Below are 19,124 nucleotides of genomic sequence, written 5' to 3'. Positions count from 1 at the left end.
TATTTTGAAAGTTATCCAGACTTTTTTGACCCTCTGTAAAGATTTGGTTTGAAATTTGAGTGAAGGTTTGCATGAGTGCTTATTCCCCACCCCATAACATCGCTAGTCACTTTTGAAAATTTGGCCCTAGTATTAGCTAGTCCACCCCCACCCCCCAAAGGTATTTATTTTGTTGATATTGCTCATATATTTTTTAAACAGATGGTCTATGTATAACTTATGAGCTTGTTTTAAAGGATCATATGAGAGGAACAAATGAATGCTGGTGACGTTTACAGTAACTCCAATGAAATCAGTGTAGTTTCTCCAAATTCCCACCCATGAACCTGGGACCAGAACTGGCTCCTGAGGCTAGATCAGGATTTGGGAGTTTCCTATCCACATCTTCCAAGTGTACTACCAATATCTTCACCAGAGGTGAACACACATGTGAACTTCACCTGAGGGTAGTGTGATTGTAGGAGGTATAAAGAAAAGGAGTACTTGTGGCACCTTAGAGACTAACCAATTTATTTGAGCATGAGCTTTCGTGAGCTACAGCTCACTTCATCAGATGCATGCCGTGGAAACTGCAGCAGACTTTATTTATACACAGAGAATATGAAAAAATACCTCCTCCCACCCCACTGTCCTGCTGGTAATAGCTTATCTAAAGTGATCATCAGGTGGGCCATTTCCAGCACAAATCCAGGTTTTCTCACCCTCCACCCCCCCACACACAAATTCACTCTCCTGCTGGTGATAGCCCATCCAAAGTGACAACTCTTTACACAATGTGCATGATAATAAAGTTGGGCCATTTCCAGCACAAATCCAGGTTCTCTCACCCTCCTCCCAAAAACCACACACACAAACTCACTATCCTGCTGGTAATAGCTCATCCAAAGTGACCATTCTCCCTACAATGTGCATAATTAAGGTGGGCCATTTCCAGCACAAATCCAGGTTTTCTCACATCCCCCCCACCCCCATACACACACAAACTCACTCTCCTGCTGGTAATAGCTCATCCAAACTGATGTATGAACACAGGCCTGTCTCTAGAGGTAGAGCTATAGAAATGTTTTGATACATCTGGCAGCAGGGAAGGACTCAGTGGGGGTAATTATGGATTTGTCAGGACAAAAGATATGAAACTCTGGGGGAAAAGTGATTAGATGGCCCAATCTCTCTTTATAAAAGCATATAGAACCTGATCCTGCATTTCTGGTGGACCGCAAGCATCCATTAACTTCAATGGCAGTTTTGAATGCACAGAAATGAGCCTCTGAACGGAAATAATCACAAGACTAAGAAGTCATTTTTAAAACAGATCTTCAGATCTGTTTAACAGGGAATAAATAGCAGGAAAATGGAATCTTGCTTTAGAAGATATTTGTTTTAAAGGCATTGGTCTGGATTAAGGCATTAGATTGTTACCTTGAATGGTCAGACCTATTAATATTCATAATTAGAAGACTATTGCTGTATTTCCTGTTCAGTCATCTGCTCAAGGTATTAAGGAAGTTTTAGCTCCATTTTGCTATGAGGACGAGGGATTTGCTGATGATTTTTCTGCAGTATACTTCTGTACCCAACACAGACTGGCCACAGAATTTGCTTATACCAACAGATGCATTCATCATCATAAGATCCTTTAATGCTCTGCCAGGTTTATATTAGTTTAAATAAGGTATCTTACACACCGTGCCTCCTGGTGGCCAAATGGTATAACACAGTTTAGCATACAATTAGTCTCCTTGAATTTTGCATTGATATAATTGCCTCCCAATAAAGACAGTAAGAGCAGCGAGTACTCAGCACCTGTCTGGAGGCACCATATACAGGATATGGCTCTGATATCACTTTTCACTTAATTTAATTTATTTTGGCCAAATTCTGCCTTTAGTTACACCCATGAACACCACTGATTTTAACTGAGGGCAAAATTTGGTCCCAACGTATTCTTTTTAAATTCTGTAAGTCTGACTTTGCTCTCACATGACTGTAAATCAGGTGCAACTCTACTGAAGTCAAGAAAGTTACACCAGTGGAGAACCAGGGCCAGCGAGAGGAGAATCAGGTCCTAGGTATAGGCAAAAGAACACAGTCCATGTTTTAGCTGCAGTCTTTAAAAAAAGAAAATAAAATCTTCCTTAAAACACAACTCAACACTGTAATCACCAGATAATATTTACTTCATACATTTCTTAAACCTAGTTCTGCCCTCAGCTATATGCACTCCCATTGAACGCAACACTTAAGCTTCAGTGGCTAGAAGCTAAGCTTTATTTTGAAATACTGGCATAATTTACACTTGAGCATGATCAATGTAATGTTGTTGGAAAGGGCTATTTACCCTGCCATGAAATATTTCTATTCATGCTTATTGTATCATTATCCTTTCATTTAAAATAAATTGTTTGCCAAGAGTGGGAAGTCTTGTTTATAACAAGATTTCCCCATCAAATATATTTCAGCAGCAGTCACTGGGGGGTGAGGGGCGCAGGCTCTGGGAAGGAGTTTGGGTGCAGGCTCTGGGCTGGGGCAGGGGTGCAGGAGGGGGTGAGGGTGCAGGAGGAGGGGTTGGGGTGCAGGCTCTGGGAAGGAGTTTGGGGGCAGGAGGGGGTGTTTGGGAAAGGGGTGGGGGTGCAGGCTCTGGGAGAAGGTGTTACTTCAAAGGGGAACCAAGGTAACTCTATATGTAGGGTGGTGTAAGTATCAAGATATAAGACAAGCCCCTTTTACTCAGAAGAGCAGACCCGCCTTGTGCCGTATCTGTTACCGGTGGACTGGTACACAGATAATCTCCCTCCCTCTTCCCTATGTGTAGTGTGAGAAATAAAGACTGACTGTAAGTAACGTTAGAAACAACAGAACTGTATGGAGGGAATTAGTAATAGAGGGATGGGGATAAGCATAAAACAAACAGTAGTTATAGAAATTAACACAAAACAGTGAAACAGCAGCTTATAACAGGTGCATGAAGCTCAGGCCCAAAATACAAAATCATCCTGGCAATAACCATATAAAACCCTGACTAAAAGAACCCTAATTCACGGTGGTGGCAGTGAAGTCCAGGACCTGCACTCTTTGGGTAATTGGAACCGGCTGAGGAGGAGCACCGGAGAGTCTCCGGATGTCGATCGGGATGGAAGAAGTGGACCGAGAACCCTCTGAGGATGTCGTCCCCAGGAGCAGGAAAGGTGGTATCCTTTGACGATACACTGATGCTGCCAAGGCCTGACCCACGCACACCCAGTCACTAGGATGGGCTGCGCCATCCGTTTGTGGTCACAGTTCTTTTATGCAGTTTGTGGTGGGAAAACATGGTACAGTCTCAGCAAAGGTAGGAAACAGTCTGAGGTAAAATTGTTCTTGAGATCGCCAAGTGGCGGAGAAAAACCAGTTTGATCAAGTTATAACTAGCCAGGATGACAGAGCACAAAGGAGGTCACAAGATGGAGTTTACAAAATGGTGGTTCAGACTCCATTTTGAATTGCTGCTATATCCTTACAAATTACATATTGAGTTTAACATGCACATATTTTAATAAGCTATGAGAGGGGGGTGTGTGTGCAGCGCTTACCTGGGGCTTCTAGGCAGGGCGGGCCTGGGGGCCTCTGCATGCTGCTACCCCTAGGCCCTACCCCTGCAGCTTCCTATTGGCCGCAGGGGCACTTGGGGCGGGAGCAGTGAGTGTGCGTAGATACAGACCCACCCCACTCAGGGGCCACAGGGAGGGGGTGGCAGCCACGTGGAGTGAGCAGGTAGGAAGCTGCTCAGCTCCACTGTGCTGTGAGTGGGGGCCCCAGGACGTTTTAAATTGCCCGGGGGCGGAAAGCAGGGCCGAGGGAGAGATCCAGCCTCAAACATTGTTGGAGCCGGGCTCTGGGCCAGGAATGTTCCTGGTGCCCAGGCACTGCAGGCCCATAGAACTCGCTGCCCATGTGGGTAAACACTTTTCACAAAGCAATCATTATATCAGTCCTCATCCTCAAAAGAAACCTGCACAACACTTTCAAAAGATGAGCCTGGAATCTTAAATTCATTACTCTGATCAACACTAAAAACCATAGAGTGAACAGACACTGGATTTATGACTTATTTACTACAACCTGTAGCCCACTAAGCCCCTGTTTTTGTACTATGACTACAGAGGTGTTAATGGGCCACTCTACATTGAATAGTCTCTTACAATACATGCTAACTATTTATGCTAAACAATCTGTTCCACCTTGCATTTAGCTGTGACACTGAAGACCTGAAAAAATGTGGCTCAAAAGCTTGCCTCTCTCACCAACTGAAGTTGGTCCAAAAAAAGATATTATTTCACCCACTCTCCCATACAGTACTGACACAAATGAAGTGATGTATGGAATCCCACTAGGCCGCAGGACCAGGCCCAAAGTTATGCATAAAGAAGATCTGAGGAGGTACTAGTGAAACAGAGGGCCAGAGCCTCAAAAAATGGCTAGAAAGCTGCCCTAAAAAGTCAACCAGGATTTCTCCTCGTATAGGAGGATCTGGCAAGTGGCCTAAAGCCAACAGAGCTGGCTAGGGGGGCATGCTGAGGTTGCAGGAGAAAGAGGCATTTTGAGGCCGGGGCTGGACCACATTATGCCCTTTCAGAACTTCAGCCAGGAGAATAGTCTCTAGGTGGCCTCAGCATCAAAGCAGCAAGAAAGTGGCCGCCCCCCGCCCCAAGCTGTGTCATTTGTGAGCTCAGCACAACTGAGGATTTGGCCCTGAATCTTGACTTGACTACCACTCGAACCACAGAACACAACTGCAGAAGGTGAGGGTGACAGGAGAGCAGGATGGACAGCATCACTCACTGGTGTAACAGCTGGCACACCACAAGACTCAGTTGAAAGTGGCCCCTTCCAGCTTGCTCAAGAAAACATTCAAGCAGAAAAAACGCTTCAAAAAGATTGAGATGGGAATAAAATAGATTTGTGGGAATTGTACCATGGGAAATCCTGAAAAGAAATCTATGAGCCAGAAATCTATTTTGCATCCTTAGTAGAACTTTGCTAATGGAGCAGTTGCAGGTAAATAGGTCTAAACATAAATCAGTTCTTACAACTAATATTGCTTATTTTTGTTACTTTTTCTTTTCTGATTGGTGCATGATCCATTCTAGATGGCATGATACAAGTTTCGGAAGATGCCCTAAGCTCTACACAGCGAAAGAGAACTATAACAGAAGTTTATAACCTTTTCTATTGTAACTCCGGACAAATGCTTAAACTTTTTTGAATCCTGCAAAATATTTGGCCTCAGCAGTTTCTTGCAGCGATGAGTTCCATCAGCTAATTGTACATTGAAGGAAACCTTTTTTCATCCAATCACTTTAAAAAAAAAGTGCTAATGAAATCACATCATGAATTGCTGATAGGTAAGTATTTTATTTGAAACTCTTTAGAGAGAGGTATCAGAGTGGTAGCCATGTTAGTCTCTATTAGCAAAAAACAACAAGGAGTCCTCATGGCACCTTAGATAAATTTGTTAGTCTCTAAGGTGCCAGAAGGACTCCTTGTTGTGTTTTTCTTTATAGAGACGGTTAAACAGTGGAGACCTTGCCCAAGACATGCTCTAAAGAACTAGTTACATCAACTGCACCAGAAGGTTTTCCAACTGAAATTGCTGGAGAGCAGTTTTGAACATCCTGATTCAGGGTAAACAAGATTTTGTAAATAAATAATTTACATTAGGTAATACCCTGAGTCTAATTCCCCAGTTTCTCTCCCAGTGGGAAAGTGATCCTCTGCAAATCCCCGAACAGTGTCTCTGGAACGTTGGGGCAGTTCAGTCTCTTCTTTGTAGGTCCCAGGCCTCCTTTTCAGGCCCTGGCTGTGCTGCAGGGATGCAGTGGCTGGAGCTCTACTCCTAGCACATGATCTGCTGTCCCTAGGGTGCTTTTCTGGTCCCTCTGGCTCTGGCACAGCTCTGCGCCCCAGCTCAGCTGGGGCCCTTGCTCTCTCCTTAGCTCGGCCCCGCTCTGTCTGACCCAGGCAATTCCAGCTCAGGCCCAGGAGGGAAGCCCCTTGGCTTCCTGATTTTCTGATTAGCCTGCCCGCCCTGTCAATCAGGCTGACCTAGAGCATTGGCCTCTCCCCATTGTTCCTGGGGACTGTCAGTCTCAGAGTCCTGATTTTCCCATTGACTGTTCCCCTTTTGGTACTGGGAGCTAGGCAACCAAAACACCCCCACTGACTGTTAGTAAGCCCCCCCCCCCTTACAATTAGGAGCCCTGTTCTGTTCAGTTCAGTGGGAGCAGCATTCAACCCTTCGTGAGGGTCTGAGGCTGTCACTGAGGCGGGGCTCCCCAGGAGCAGACACAATGAACCAGGCTGGCAAGCTCATGTGCTAAGAGCTAGCTAGCAGAGGTGCTGGGCGAAACCAACTGCTCCCAGCAGGGCTCCGGGCAAAGCAGGCGAGCTGGCGATTGGAGCCAATCGCTCGCTCAGTGGGAGCAGGAGCCGGAGGTGAAGCAGCTCCAATCAGAGAGGCCTGTCCTGCTAGGACCATGCTCGAGATACTTTCATATGCAAATAGAGAGCGAGCCGGAGGCTGAGCCAAGCCACTTGCTGGGCTCCAGCTGAAGAAGAAGAAGAAGAAGTCAGGAGAGGGGGAAGCGGAACAACGCGGGCGTGTGTGTGCCGGTGGCCGGGGAGCCCGGATTAGCGCCTGTTCAGACCGGAGACGGGAAAGAAACCAATGCGCTAAGCAACGAAGTGCACAACAAACCGCATCCTCCTCGGATTTCCGAGGATCCATCGGCAGCGGGAGATTTTCCGCCTGGCTCGATCACTTGAGTTGTGGGGGCGGAGGGTTTGTGCTTCTGGCTGTCACTACAGAGGGAACTATTCTAAACCCACCGACGATGCGCCCACAGATGCGGTACCTTCTGGCCGTTCCTCTTCTGAGCGCGATGGTTTTCGTTGTGTTGCACAAGGGTGAGTTGTACCGGTCAAAAAAATATCCCAGGCAAACAGCGTCCCACGAAAGATCCCTGGTAAGGCGAGCCTGTGATGCGTTTATCGAACAGAAGAAAGCTTTTGTTTGGGGAAACCTGCTAAAAACCTCCCTGAGGAGTGTTGCCTGCAGTGAGTACTTAGTGGACAATCACTATATAACCAGCCCTCTCTCGGCAGAAGAAGCTGCCTTTCCTTTGGCTTATATCATAACTCTACATAAAGAATTTGATACTTTTGAGAGGCTCTTCAGGGCTATTTATATGCCCCAAAATGTTTACTGTGTCCACGTGGATGAGAAGGCAGCAGCTCAGTTTAAGAAAGACGTGGAGACACTTTTGAACTGTTTCCCCAATGCGTTTCTTGCCTCAAAAAATGAGCCAGTCATTTATGCTGGAATATCCAGACTTCAGGCGGATTTGAACTGCATGAAAGACCTGCTGGAATCAAGAGTTCGGTGGAAGTACCTGCTCAACGTGTGTGGACAAGATTTCCCCTTGAAAACCAACAAGGAAATAGTTCGGCATCTGAAAGGATATAAGGGGAAAAATCTCACTCCTGGAGTGCTGCCTCCTGCCCATGCGATTTCAAGAACCAAATATATCCATAAGGAGCACATAGGGACTGACTCCTCTTATATGAAAAAGACCAATGAGTTGAAACAGCCCCCACCACACAATCTGATCGTCTACTTTGGCTCTGCTTATATTGCTGTCACAAAGCCATTTGTAGAGTTCATTCTCAATAATCAACGTGCTATTGATTTATTGAAGTGGTCCAAGGACACCTACAGTCCAGATGAACACTTCTGGGTAACACTCAATAGGATACCAGGTACGTTGCATGACTTCATTACTCATTCCTGTGTATAGGACAAGCTGGCTTGCGCCATGCTGAGCTAGGAAAGACAGAGAGGAAATGAAACAGAACTGATTTCTGTGCTATATGACCTTTATATTTGCATTAGGTCAATGTTCAGGATGCTCTTGTTCTATGGAAACTGATTTTCTGTCTATCCTTGCAAAGGTGAGAAAAATGAAGTCATAAATGGATGGCACTGCTGGAGGATAATCACAGGGGGCTGACCAGTTATATCCGATTTCATTCAGTCCTTTGATACCAAGCTCTTATAGGACTCTTTTCATTTGTAGATTTCAAAACACTTTACAAGAGTTAAATATAATTATCTCAATTTTATTGACAGGGAAGCATAGAGAGGTGACGAGAGATTGCTGAGTCACCCCACAGGTCAGTGGCAGAACTAAGAATACATCCCAGATCCCCTGGAGTTCAGCGCTTTATCGACTAAGTCACATTGCCTTCTTTACTCATATTTACATACATTATTCCCGTAGCAAAGACCTATAGATTTAAAATCCCATTTATCACACAAGGTGATTTCCACTAACTAACACTGGATTCTTGTTAAACAGCCCCCAGACCTCCCTTCCCGGGGGAGGAATGATAAAGTTGCAGGTCTGTGCTGTGGTCTGTTTATTGGTCTTTATATTTAGCAAGCATCACTGTGATACTGAGGATTATTTAGACTTGACCTTAATGTTGGGCACCCCAGTGCTAGCACATGTAGCAGGGACATTTTTTAGAGCACCAAAGTTATAATGGGCTAGAACTTCAACTAGTGTATATTGGTGTGGTTCTACTGACTTTGAGTGACACCAGCTGAGGATATGGCTATCATTTCAATCTCAACATTATTCCTTGTGTCACTTAACTCCAGTTCTTCTTTAGGGATTGCCTTTCTGGCCTGTGGATTAAATCTACAGAGTTTCTGAATTGGAATGCTGCAACCACAAACCCATATAGGGCCAAATCCAGGGACACAGGTACATCTCCACTAGTGATGATTATAGAAAGAATCCCTGCGCTGGCAGCAAAGCCACTATTTTAGCCCTCTGCAGATCTAGTACACTTTGCTGGGTGGAAGAGAAGCAGATGTCTGATCCACACAGGGGGAAAATTCTGTGGTTCAGCCCTTTCTTTCTACAATGTCATCCTGGTCCCACGTCTACATGACTCCTGCACACTGCCATGCTGGAAGCTACTCAAGAAGTTTTGTTCACCCTAAATCCATCTTGAACAGGAATATTACTTCTGTTCTGCTGACAGTGTCGCGATATTGACTGCTAACTGTGAAGGTGAGGATCTAGATTTGCCTCACTCAGCACACAGCCATCCAGAGGTAATTCTACACATTTAAGTGTTTGCCCCCAAAGCTTGCAGGCCTTATTCAGACAAAAAGCTCCTATTGATGTCAGAGGGTCTAAGACTTAAGGATGAGTCCAGTACTTCTTGCAATGAGATTTATTCCAGCTCATTTGTCTTTTCTCCTTTATCTAGTCAAATGGAAAATCAGCTACAGTGCACTGTATGCTTACTTTTTAATTGAATATAAACATTAAAATATAAATACTCCCTCTGTGCAAAGAAGTGATCTTATATGTTAAAGACACCTAACACCATGTAAATGACCTAGTAAAGACAGCTGCAAAAGACTGTTCAGCATAGATCAATCTGTTGCCTGCTTCTTTTTACAGCATGAGGAGTTTTGATCTTAGAATATATAGCGATTTGAAATTCAAAGCACATCAGGCTGCAGCATCTCCGATCTGAAGAGACATCTGAATGTAGATATGCAGACTCATGCCATGTACATATCATGTCAAATCTGCCTCCATTTTTGCACACACATGTGCCATGGCTGGCCCAAGAGCTCCTGGGGTCATACAAGAATGAGAAAAAACATCATCAATCCTGAGTAATGCAAATGCAACTAGTTAGCATTGCAAGATGTGTATCATCCAAATTTCAATGAAAAAAGAAGCCCAAGAGAACAGCCTGGCTGATAGGCGACAGCACAGCACAACACACTATTATGTGGGTGTGATTCAAGCTCAGAACTGAATTCATTCCTTCCATTCCCAAGCTTCTTTCTCTGAGCCACTCCATCCCTTTAGGACTATTCTGGGTTAAGAGCAATGCATAGGCAGGAGACTCATTGCCTAAGGGAAAGTAGTACCTCATACCTCTCAAAGAGCACCCTGTGGTCAACAGAGGAGGGGCACTGATGGGATAAGGAGAAAGCCACACCTGACTGTAAATGCAGGTCACCTACCCACAGGGCCTTTATTCATTCCCTCAATTTATATTTCAAGTGCTTGCCCATGGCTCTCGGTACTTTCAAGATCAGTAAAAACAAACTATCACAAATAAAAGCAACTCCAATAACACAATGGATTATGTACATTTACATGCCACAAAGACTTTCTTCTTCATAATATCCCGCATCATGCCAATCCAATCCCCTTCAATACACCTATTCCCCACCAGCACATGCATGGGAATAAAAAGGGAAGAAAGTGAGGATCCCAGAGCTCTTCTGCACCTTACAGAGAAAGGAAAACAAAGAGGTCAAAGAATACTCGTCACAATATTTTAGGGTAGGAAGTAAAAATCTGCTTACATTATTGCTTGAGAGCCTGTTTGTGCTTCCATTTATTTCAATGACAAACCTCCTATTGACCTCAGTAGCGCAGGATCAAACCCTAAACAGATGTAAAATGATACAAAGCTCCTTTGTGAAGTGTTTTGAGATCAATGGACAAAAAAAGCTAGGTATGAATTATTATTAGAGCAGGTCACTCCTCCTTGAACCTGAACTATCCTTTACTGTAAATTTTAAATACAAATACAGGTGTAGAAACTGTCCTTAGGGACACTTCCTACATTTGAAATAATTAAATAGTGAATTTGTGCAATAAAGTATGCAATTGGTTGGTGCTGGGGAGAAATCCGGATACTACCTAATCCAGTAATTTTTTCACAGGCTGTTGTTTGGACTTTGTAGCAAGGCGTGTGTGTCATCCATTCAGGCTTGGCAGGGAGGGACTGGCACAGACTCTGTGACTTCTGATTTTCTTCATTGTTGAGTGAGATTTTTCCACTTCATGATTAACTTAGAAAGAGAACTATTTGCTCTTTATTTTTGTGAAGATGAATAATTCAAAGCAGCCAGAACAAATTCTGAATTATTGCCAGGCAGTACCTTCCTTGGCAGTTTCGCAAGGATTCCTGGGGTCATTGTGCACGGGTAATGTTCATTGGGGAAAATGTATTTAATTTCATGCAACAAAATGAATGTCAGAAGTTCAAGATTAAAATTAATAAACCAAATTTAGACAGTAATGAATGCATTTCAGGCATAAGTTAGCTGTGAAGGTCTCTTAAAAGTGAGACTCAAAAAGTACCATAAATAAAGGCTATGTCTACACTACTACTTTTGTTGCTCAGGGGTGTGAAAAAACACTCCCCGCTGAGCAACACAAGTTACACTGACAGAAGCGCCAGTGTGGACAGTGCTATGTTGGACATGCTCCTGCCAACATAAATACCACCTCTTGTTGGGGGTGATTTGATTAGGTCAACAACAGTCCTATTGGCATAGACCGGCAGCTGCCTTGATACAGCTGTGCCACTGTAAGCTCTCTAGTGTTGACATGGCTTAAGCTATAGAAGCTTGGACTAATAGAAAGAATCCCATTAATTTCACTGCATTTAGGTTCATATCCTCAGCATGTATATAAATGAAAACATACATTACGATTATCTGTGAACATCTTCAGGAAACAAAAAGAAAAAGGAGTACTTGTGGCACCTTAGAGACTAACCAATTTATTTGAGCATAAGCTTTCGTGAGCTACAGCTCACTTCATCGGATGCATCCGATGAAGTGAGCTGTAGCTCACGAAAGCTTATGCTCAAATAAATTGGTTAGTCTCTAAGGTGCCACAAGTACTCCTTTTTCTTTTTGCGAATACAGACTAACACGGCTGTTACTCTGAAACCTGTCATTATTCAGGAAACAGGAGACGATGATTTTGAAAAGCGAGAATTAGTGACTCTCAGCCTCTTTTCTGGGTCTTGGGGGGAGGGGAGGTTGATGTCACCCTTGGAAAATGTTGGAAATTTGATAAGCTGGTTGCCAACTTCTGGGGCACTGTGGGAATGCCATTTTAGAATGCTTTAATAGGTTTCTTCACTCACTGAATTCTCTACCACTGTTACATTGTTGTACCAATAAAATAAAAACCAGCAGGATCTTATTAAAGGGAAAAAGGCAAAATACCACATTTATTGTGAATACAGAAAGAATCATAGTAAGCAGTTAGTTATAGCTATAACATTCCATTCAATCTCATATTTATCCACACATTCATTCATACAAACACACACACATATACACACCCACACACACAGGTTCTGCAAGGTTGTTATCATAGTTACCAGCCTTAGAGTTGCTCATGCCAAGCCACTGGCCAGGTGGCCTGGACATGAGGAGGGAGCAGGGCCTTGTCAGATGCTCATCTGATGCTCCTGGAAGTTGGTTTGCAGAATCAGACCCCAAAGTTCTCACTTTTTAGAGTCTATTTTTATAGGAATTTCTTCCTATGCCAGTCTATGGGAATTGCTTCATCATGCTGTTGCTGAATCAATCAGCAGATAGCACATTCCTGACGGCGCCAAGATGTTATCTTGTTCTTTGGTTCTCCCATCCTTGAGGCTGTTGGGTGGATTCCAGTCTGCCCTCCAGGGGGGGGATCCTCTGGTTATTTCCACTTGACGCCTTCTTCAGCCGATGGACACTGGATTCTTAGGCTGGCACCTCCCTGATCATTCAGTTATTATCCACACCAAGCATCCATCCACATACATCCTCTATCTCTATTTTAATCACAATTGTTAATACAACAAAAGGGCGGGGAGTCTCTGGGTGCTGTTTCTGTTGTTAGAGTATTGCTTTGAGTCTCTCTCTCTGTGAATTGCTTTGAGAACAGACTCTGTCTTAGAATGTACTAACACAGTTAGCAGCTTGCAAGTGTCACACATAGAGGGAGAGAAACAGTACCAAAAACCAAGAGACCTCTTAATTAGTAATACCCTGGAATTTAAACTATGGGGAATCAAACTCATTTGTGATTTTAATACAGAACTTCTTTAATATGATCCAACATAATCCCCCTTTTGACACTAAGATTTATAATCGTCAGTGTCACTTTCTATGTAGCCTATTCAAGAGAAAGTACTGTGAGGCAATTTGAGTTTGTGATTCCAATTCATGCCACATACATGATCCTAGTGATGTATCTTTACTACAAGGTTCTGGGGCAACAGGCAAGGTGAGGCACACCCACTTTTGAGGAGTCCATTCGGTACAACCTCTAGTGTCCAATAGCTTCCCTCCCTCCCCAGCCCACTGGCTCAAGGTCCAGGGTAGCCAAAAGGATCCCATGTGTAATATGGGGAGTGGGTTAACCTTCAATACCTTTGCCTCCAGGGACTGTTGGTGTGCAATTTTGACAACAATTTCTCCCATTAACAAGTCTGGTTTACAATACTGGAAACATATTGCATCCATTCATATTGCTAAGTGTCAAACAATGATCTCTTTCTTTTTTAACAAATGCATCAAACCCTTAATATTTCCCAGTATGACCCAGAACATTTTGTGTTCCAAAGTAGCTAGTGCAAGTATCTGCATTTCAGTGCATCTCATAGCTATGGCTGTGTAGTTTCCTATTTCTAATATTTTTTTTTCTTATGGATAAGCCATGTGGTAGTATTAAGCCATTACTAAAGATTCCATTGGCCTTTTAGGTTACCCAGACCAATTTGGACCAAGTCTACATTGGCATGTACTTGTTTTTGTATCAGGCTGTCCTGTAGCTGGGACAGAAAGCTTAATTTATTTTTAAGTTCCTGCAGGTCTTCAGTATTTTTTTTTTAAACACACAACAGTGCTAGCAACAACACAAAACACAAGACAAAACATAGAACACAGAACACAATTTCTATTGTGACAGTAGATTCATGGTATTGGGTTGCTTTTCAGCTGGCAGCTTTTCCTGATTTTCTGAAAGACAAAAAAAGAACATGTTTCTACCCCTTTTGGGGTGGCAGATTGCTTAAAATATTTCTTTTACAAATACCCTTGCTGATTGCAGGCAAAACAGAGAAATTGCCCCCATATTTTCCTGTTTTTGTTCTATAGGCAGGCCAGGTTTCAATGGCTTTTATCTTTTAAGGGTTATGGGGAAATTATCCCACTGTTTAGTCATTAAATCCCTGAGTTTTCCTTCTTATACAGTAGACCAAGTTTATAATGTTTTTCCTGCTGTGTTAAGCTTTAAGTTTTATTTACAGGTAATAACTGAGAAGCATCATTACCATACGACCTTAAAGGATTTTTCCAAAAATCATACATACTATACGTTGTTACAGGGATACTTATTATCATTAAATTAAAATTATCTTGTTATCCCATGCCTTTTATTTAGACAATTTGTTTGCTGACCAGGTATGTCCTTTATCTGCAGCTCCTTTGTGCTGCTAGTTCTTTCCTTCCTTTATCATTTAGGTAATTTGCATTTTCACAGAAACTTCCTGCTTTTGGATTTAAAGCCATCAGCAGCTCAGAGACTATCTTAAAAGGGACACAATCAACTTTCACCAGAGTTTTGATTACTTTTAACTTCTGCTTCCAAAACACACAGCAATCTGAAAAAGAAAACCCAACCTATTGTGGCTCCCTTTGGAGCCCTAATAGCATTTTAATGAAGTAGCATGGTATGTTTGCATTTCTTTTGCCCCTTCTACAATATACCCTGCACATGTTCTGGGGCAAATGCACATTCCTTCCATAAAAAGAAAAGGAGTACCCGTGGCACCCCAGAGACCAACCAATTCACCTGAGCATGAGCCCTCGCGAGCCACAGCCCACCTCATCAGAGGTACATCTGATGAAGTGAGCTGTAGCCCACGAAAGCCCACGCTCAAACAAACTGGCTAGTCTCCAAGGTGCCACAAGTTCTCCCCTTCTTTTTGCGAATACAGACTAACACGGCTGTTACTCTGATTCCTTCCATAGTTTAACTTCTATAACATTATCCAGATCCATTTTTACATAAGGTGTCACTATTTCTTTTTTTGCTTACAGAGTTTTCATGTACCTTTATCAAAGTGACAGTCTGATTACTCAGAGCCATTTTAAGACTCAGTGTTTCTAACATTGCTTCTTTTTGTTTTGTGCACCTCACCCCTGCTGTTGCTTCAGAGAGGCACTGTCTTTTTTTAATTTCTTTTTTTTCCTACAACTCTCATCTGCTATTTTGTTACAAAAACAAACAAAAAACAAACAAAAAGAATCCAGAATTTTTTTTATATATTCTCCTGATTTTGACTGCCCTGCTGCAGCCACAACTTAAAAACATTTTAAATTTTGTAAAGCATTGAGTTACCTTTTAAGGGTTAAATGCCAAATCCCAAAGCCAAACAACACTAATTACCTGTGTCTAGCAAAAAGGTCTGTCAGTTTTGCAACTTTGAATTAAAGAGTCAAATGGATTTTTAGTGGCATTATTTAAAACAAAAACAAAACTAACTGGTCCTTAGAACTTTACATATTTACACACACAGACAGATACATACACATTTTCTTTTCCTTAACATCCCTTCCACACTGCTCTGTTTTTTACATCTTACATTCCCTTTATACATTTGAGGCAGTTAAGTTCCAATAGAACCCTTATGTTCTTTTATCAAATTTGACTAAATTGTCCAGTCAAATGATTTTAATCAGATAATTTATTTTTGCCTGGCTAATTTACAGACATTCCTTTGGAAAAGGGCCCATTTTTCTTTCAGAATGGCTGCAAAGAAACCAAGAATGCTCTAACACTTTTCCTTTTTAACATTTTCGGTTAAAAGTTGTTTGGGTGCTTAATTCCCTCCAGCCTCTGCAGAGTTAATTTTTTTTTTAAACTCTTTTCTCTTTGTAATTATGCCTGGGGGTGCCGTACATAGGACCTTCTCCCCCTTTACCTGCCTCCCTCCAGCCTCTGCAGAGTTAACTTTTTCACTCTTTTTGTATTCCTGGAGTGCCTCTTTCACTATTTTCAGCTGGCTTTGGATATTTGTAGCCAGCACCTTCCAATTGTCTGCTCCCTTTTCCGTTTGTGCCTTTTCCTCTTTACATGAAGACAAGCGGAGGGAAGAATCCTTACATGCCTTCCACAACAACCAAATTGCTGCTGCATCTCTTTTGGCAGCACTAGAAGGTTTGTATATGAGGATATACTGAGCCAATCTATCCTCTAGGTCCGAAATAGTGCAGACATCAGCTAGGGCTTGTTTAGTCCAAGGACTGTGCCCACATTTTTGAAGGATTTGTTTAAAAGGTGTAATTTCTTTAACAAAAGGTGAGGTTGGAGTTCCTTCTGACTCCATTCCTCCCTCTGGTACTGGCTTACCCTGTTTTCTTTTAAACATCTTAACATGGATATTTCAATCTCTTTGTCACTGCTGGTATTACTTAGCATGTGACACAGCCTAGATTCTGAAATCATAGCTTAATCTATGCGTTTTTCCCCTGCTACCTTCTCGGAGGCCAGCAGGTCCCCTGCTACCTTCTCGGAGGCCAGCAGGTCCCCTGCTACCTTCTCGGAGGCCAGCAGGTCCCCTGCTACCTTCTCGGAGGCCAGCAGGTCCCCTGCTACCTTCTCGGAGGCCAGCAGGTCCCCTGCTACCTTCTCGGAGGCCAGCAGGTCCCCTGCTACCTTCTCGGAGGCCAGCAGGTCCCCTGCTACCTTCTCGGAGGCCAGCAGGTCCCCTGCTACCTTCTCGGAGGCCAGCAGGTCCCCTGCTACCTTCTCGGAGGCCAGCAGGTCCCCTGCTACCTTCTCGGAGGCCAGCAGGTCCCCTGCTACCTTCTCGGAGGCCAGCAGGTCCCCTGCTACCTTCTCGGAGGCCAGCAGGTCCCCTGCTACCTTCTCGGAGGCCAGCAGGTCCCCTGCTACCTTCTCGGAGGCCAGCAGGTCCCCTGCTACCTTCTCGGAGGCCAGCAGGTCCCCTGCTACCTTCTCGGAGGCCAGCAGGTCCCCTGCTACCTTCTCGGAGGCCAGCAGGTCCCCTGCTACCTTCTCGGAGGCCAGCAGGTCCCCTGCTACCTTCTCGGAGGCCAGCAGGTCCCCTGCTACCTTCTCGGAGGCCAGCAGGTCCCCTGCTACCTTCTCGGAGGCCAGCAGGTCCCCTGCTACCTTCTCGGAGGCCAGCAGGTCCCCTGCTACCTTCTCGGAGGCCAGCAGGTCCCCTGCTACCTTCTCGGAGGCCAGCAGGTCCCCTGCTACCTTCTCGGAGGCCAGCAGGTCCCCTGCTACCTTCTCGGAGGCCAGCAGGTCCCCTGCTACCTTCTCGGAGGCCAGCAGGTCCCCTGCTACCTTCTCGGAGGCCAGCAGGTCCCCTGCTACCTTCTCGGAGGCCAGCAGGTCCCCTGCTACCTTCTCGGAGGCCAGCAGGTCCCCTGCTACCTTCTCGGAGGCCAGCAGGTCCCCTGCTACCTTCTCGGAGGCCAGCAGGTCCCCTGCTACCTTCTCGGAGGCCAGCAGGTCTAGTTAACCTAATAGAAATGCCTAGCTCACTAGAGCTGGCGGTGTGCACACCAATATTTACAATAACTGAGGTTTTTTACCAATATTCCCCCTTTCGCAATTCTCCACCAAAATGTTGTACCAATAAAATAAAAACCAGCAGGATCTTATTAAAGGGAAAAAGGCAAAATACCACATTTATTGTGAATACAGAAAGAATCATAGTAAGCAGTTAGTTATAGCTATAACATTCCATTCAATCTCATATTTATCCACACATTCATTCATACAAACACACACACATATACACACCCACACACACAGGTTCTGCAAGGTTGTTATCATAGTTACCAGCCTTAGAGTTGCTCATGCCAAGCCACTGGCCAGGTGGCCTGGACATGAGGAGGGAGCAGGGCCTTGTCAGATGCTCATCTGATGCTCCTGGAAGTTGGTTTGCAGAATCAGACCCCAAAGTTCTCACTTTTTAGAGTCTATTTTTATAGGAATTTCTTCCTATGCCAGTCTATGGGAATTGCTTCATCATGCTGTTGCTGAATCAATCAGCAGATAGCACATTCCTGACGGCGCCAAGATGTTATCTTGTTCTTTGGTTCTCCCATCCTTGAGGCTGTTGGGTGGATTCCAGTCTGCCCTCCAGGGGGGGGATCCTCTGGTTATTTCCACTTGACGCCTTCTTCAGCCGATGGACACTGGATTCTTAGGCTGGCACCTCCCTGATCATTCAGTTATTATCCACACCAAGCATCCATCCACATACATCCTCTATCTCTATTTTAACCACAATTGTTAATACAACAAAAGGGCGGGGAGTCTCTGGGTGCTGTTTCTGTTGTTAGAGTATTGCTTTGAGTCTCTCTCTCTGTGAATTGCTTTGAGAACAGACTCTGTCTTAGAATGTACTAACACAGTTAGCAGCTTGCAAGTTTCACACATAGAGGGAGAGAAACAGTACCAAAAACCAAGAGACCTCTTAATTAGTAATACCCTGGAATTGAAACTCTGGGGAATCAAACTCATTTGTGATTTTAATACAGAACTTCTTTAATATGATCCAACAACATCACTAAGGGTTTTTAGGTGATGATAAAATATGCAGCACAGCCTCTTTGAACAGCTCAGAGGTGTCAGCCACAGGGGCTTCCATAATCTCTGGTTTGGGATTAAATCTACATTCACAAGAATCAGAATTATTTGTGGCCACTACAGTCCATATCATGCTCTTCTGAGTTACACCAGTGTAAATGAGAGGAATCTCCATTGCTTTCAGAGGCATTACTCCTGATTTATATCAGCGTATGCAAGAGGGAATCTACTCCTCAATTGGTTGGTTCCAGTAACCTTTGCATTGTCCATTCCATTAGCAAAGCAAACATTCTGAAGCTGAGTGTGCCCCAGGCCACCTTTCCATTGTTCAAAAATAATCCCCCCAAATGTATCTTAATCAGATTAGAACAGCACATTATCCTTCAGTAACTAGTAGGCATTAAGGGCTTAATCCCGAGAGGAATCTGGGACCTGAAAATCCTCATGACTTCACCTCTTTGCCCCTGTCAGGCTCAGGTCATAAATTCCTTTGTAGTTAGGTCTGGATTGTTGCTGTGTGAGTTGGGGAAGAAAGCCTCTTGACTGTCATGGGAAATCCATCTCATTGTGAGGGGACTAATATCATTGCATCTTGCAATGCTGCGAATGGGAATGATCTGA

General features: G+C 43.9%; 2 protein-coding genes across 2 annotated transcripts in view; both read left to right on the top strand.

Moving 5' to 3' along the window:
* The window catches only part of LOC140907008 (N-acetyllactosaminide beta-1,6-N-acetylglucosaminyl-transferase-like), a 58,918-nt gene extending 53,481 nt beyond the window's left edge, over positions 1 to 5,437 (top strand). Inside the window, exon 5 of the mRNA XM_073332075.1 lies at positions 5,127 to 5,437. Coding sequence (XP_073188176.1) covers positions 5,127 to 5,242 — 116 coding nt within the window. The 3' untranslated portion in view covers positions 5,243 to 5,437. The remainder of the gene's footprint in view (positions 1 to 5,126) is intronic.
* A 780-nt stretch (positions 5,438 to 6,217) lies between these two features.
* LOC140907007 (N-acetyllactosaminide beta-1,6-N-acetylglucosaminyl-transferase) overlaps positions 6,218 to 19,124 on the top strand; it is a 31,051-nt gene continuing 18,144 nt past the window's right edge. Inside the window, exon 1 of the mRNA XM_073332074.2 lies at positions 6,218 to 7,794. Coding sequence (XP_073188175.1) covers positions 6,870 to 7,794 — 925 coding nt within the window. The 5' untranslated portion in view covers positions 6,218 to 6,869. The remainder of the gene's footprint in view (positions 7,795 to 19,124) is intronic.

This window comes from Lepidochelys kempii, chromosome 2 (assembly GCF_965140285.1).
Source record: "Lepidochelys kempii isolate rLepKem1 chromosome 2, rLepKem1.hap1, whole genome shotgun sequence".
Taxonomy (NCBI): domain Eukaryota; kingdom Metazoa; phylum Chordata; order Testudines; family Cheloniidae; genus Lepidochelys; species Lepidochelys kempii.
The sequence above is the reverse complement of the archived record's forward strand: the minus strand, read 5'-3'. Positions and strand labels throughout refer to the sequence as shown.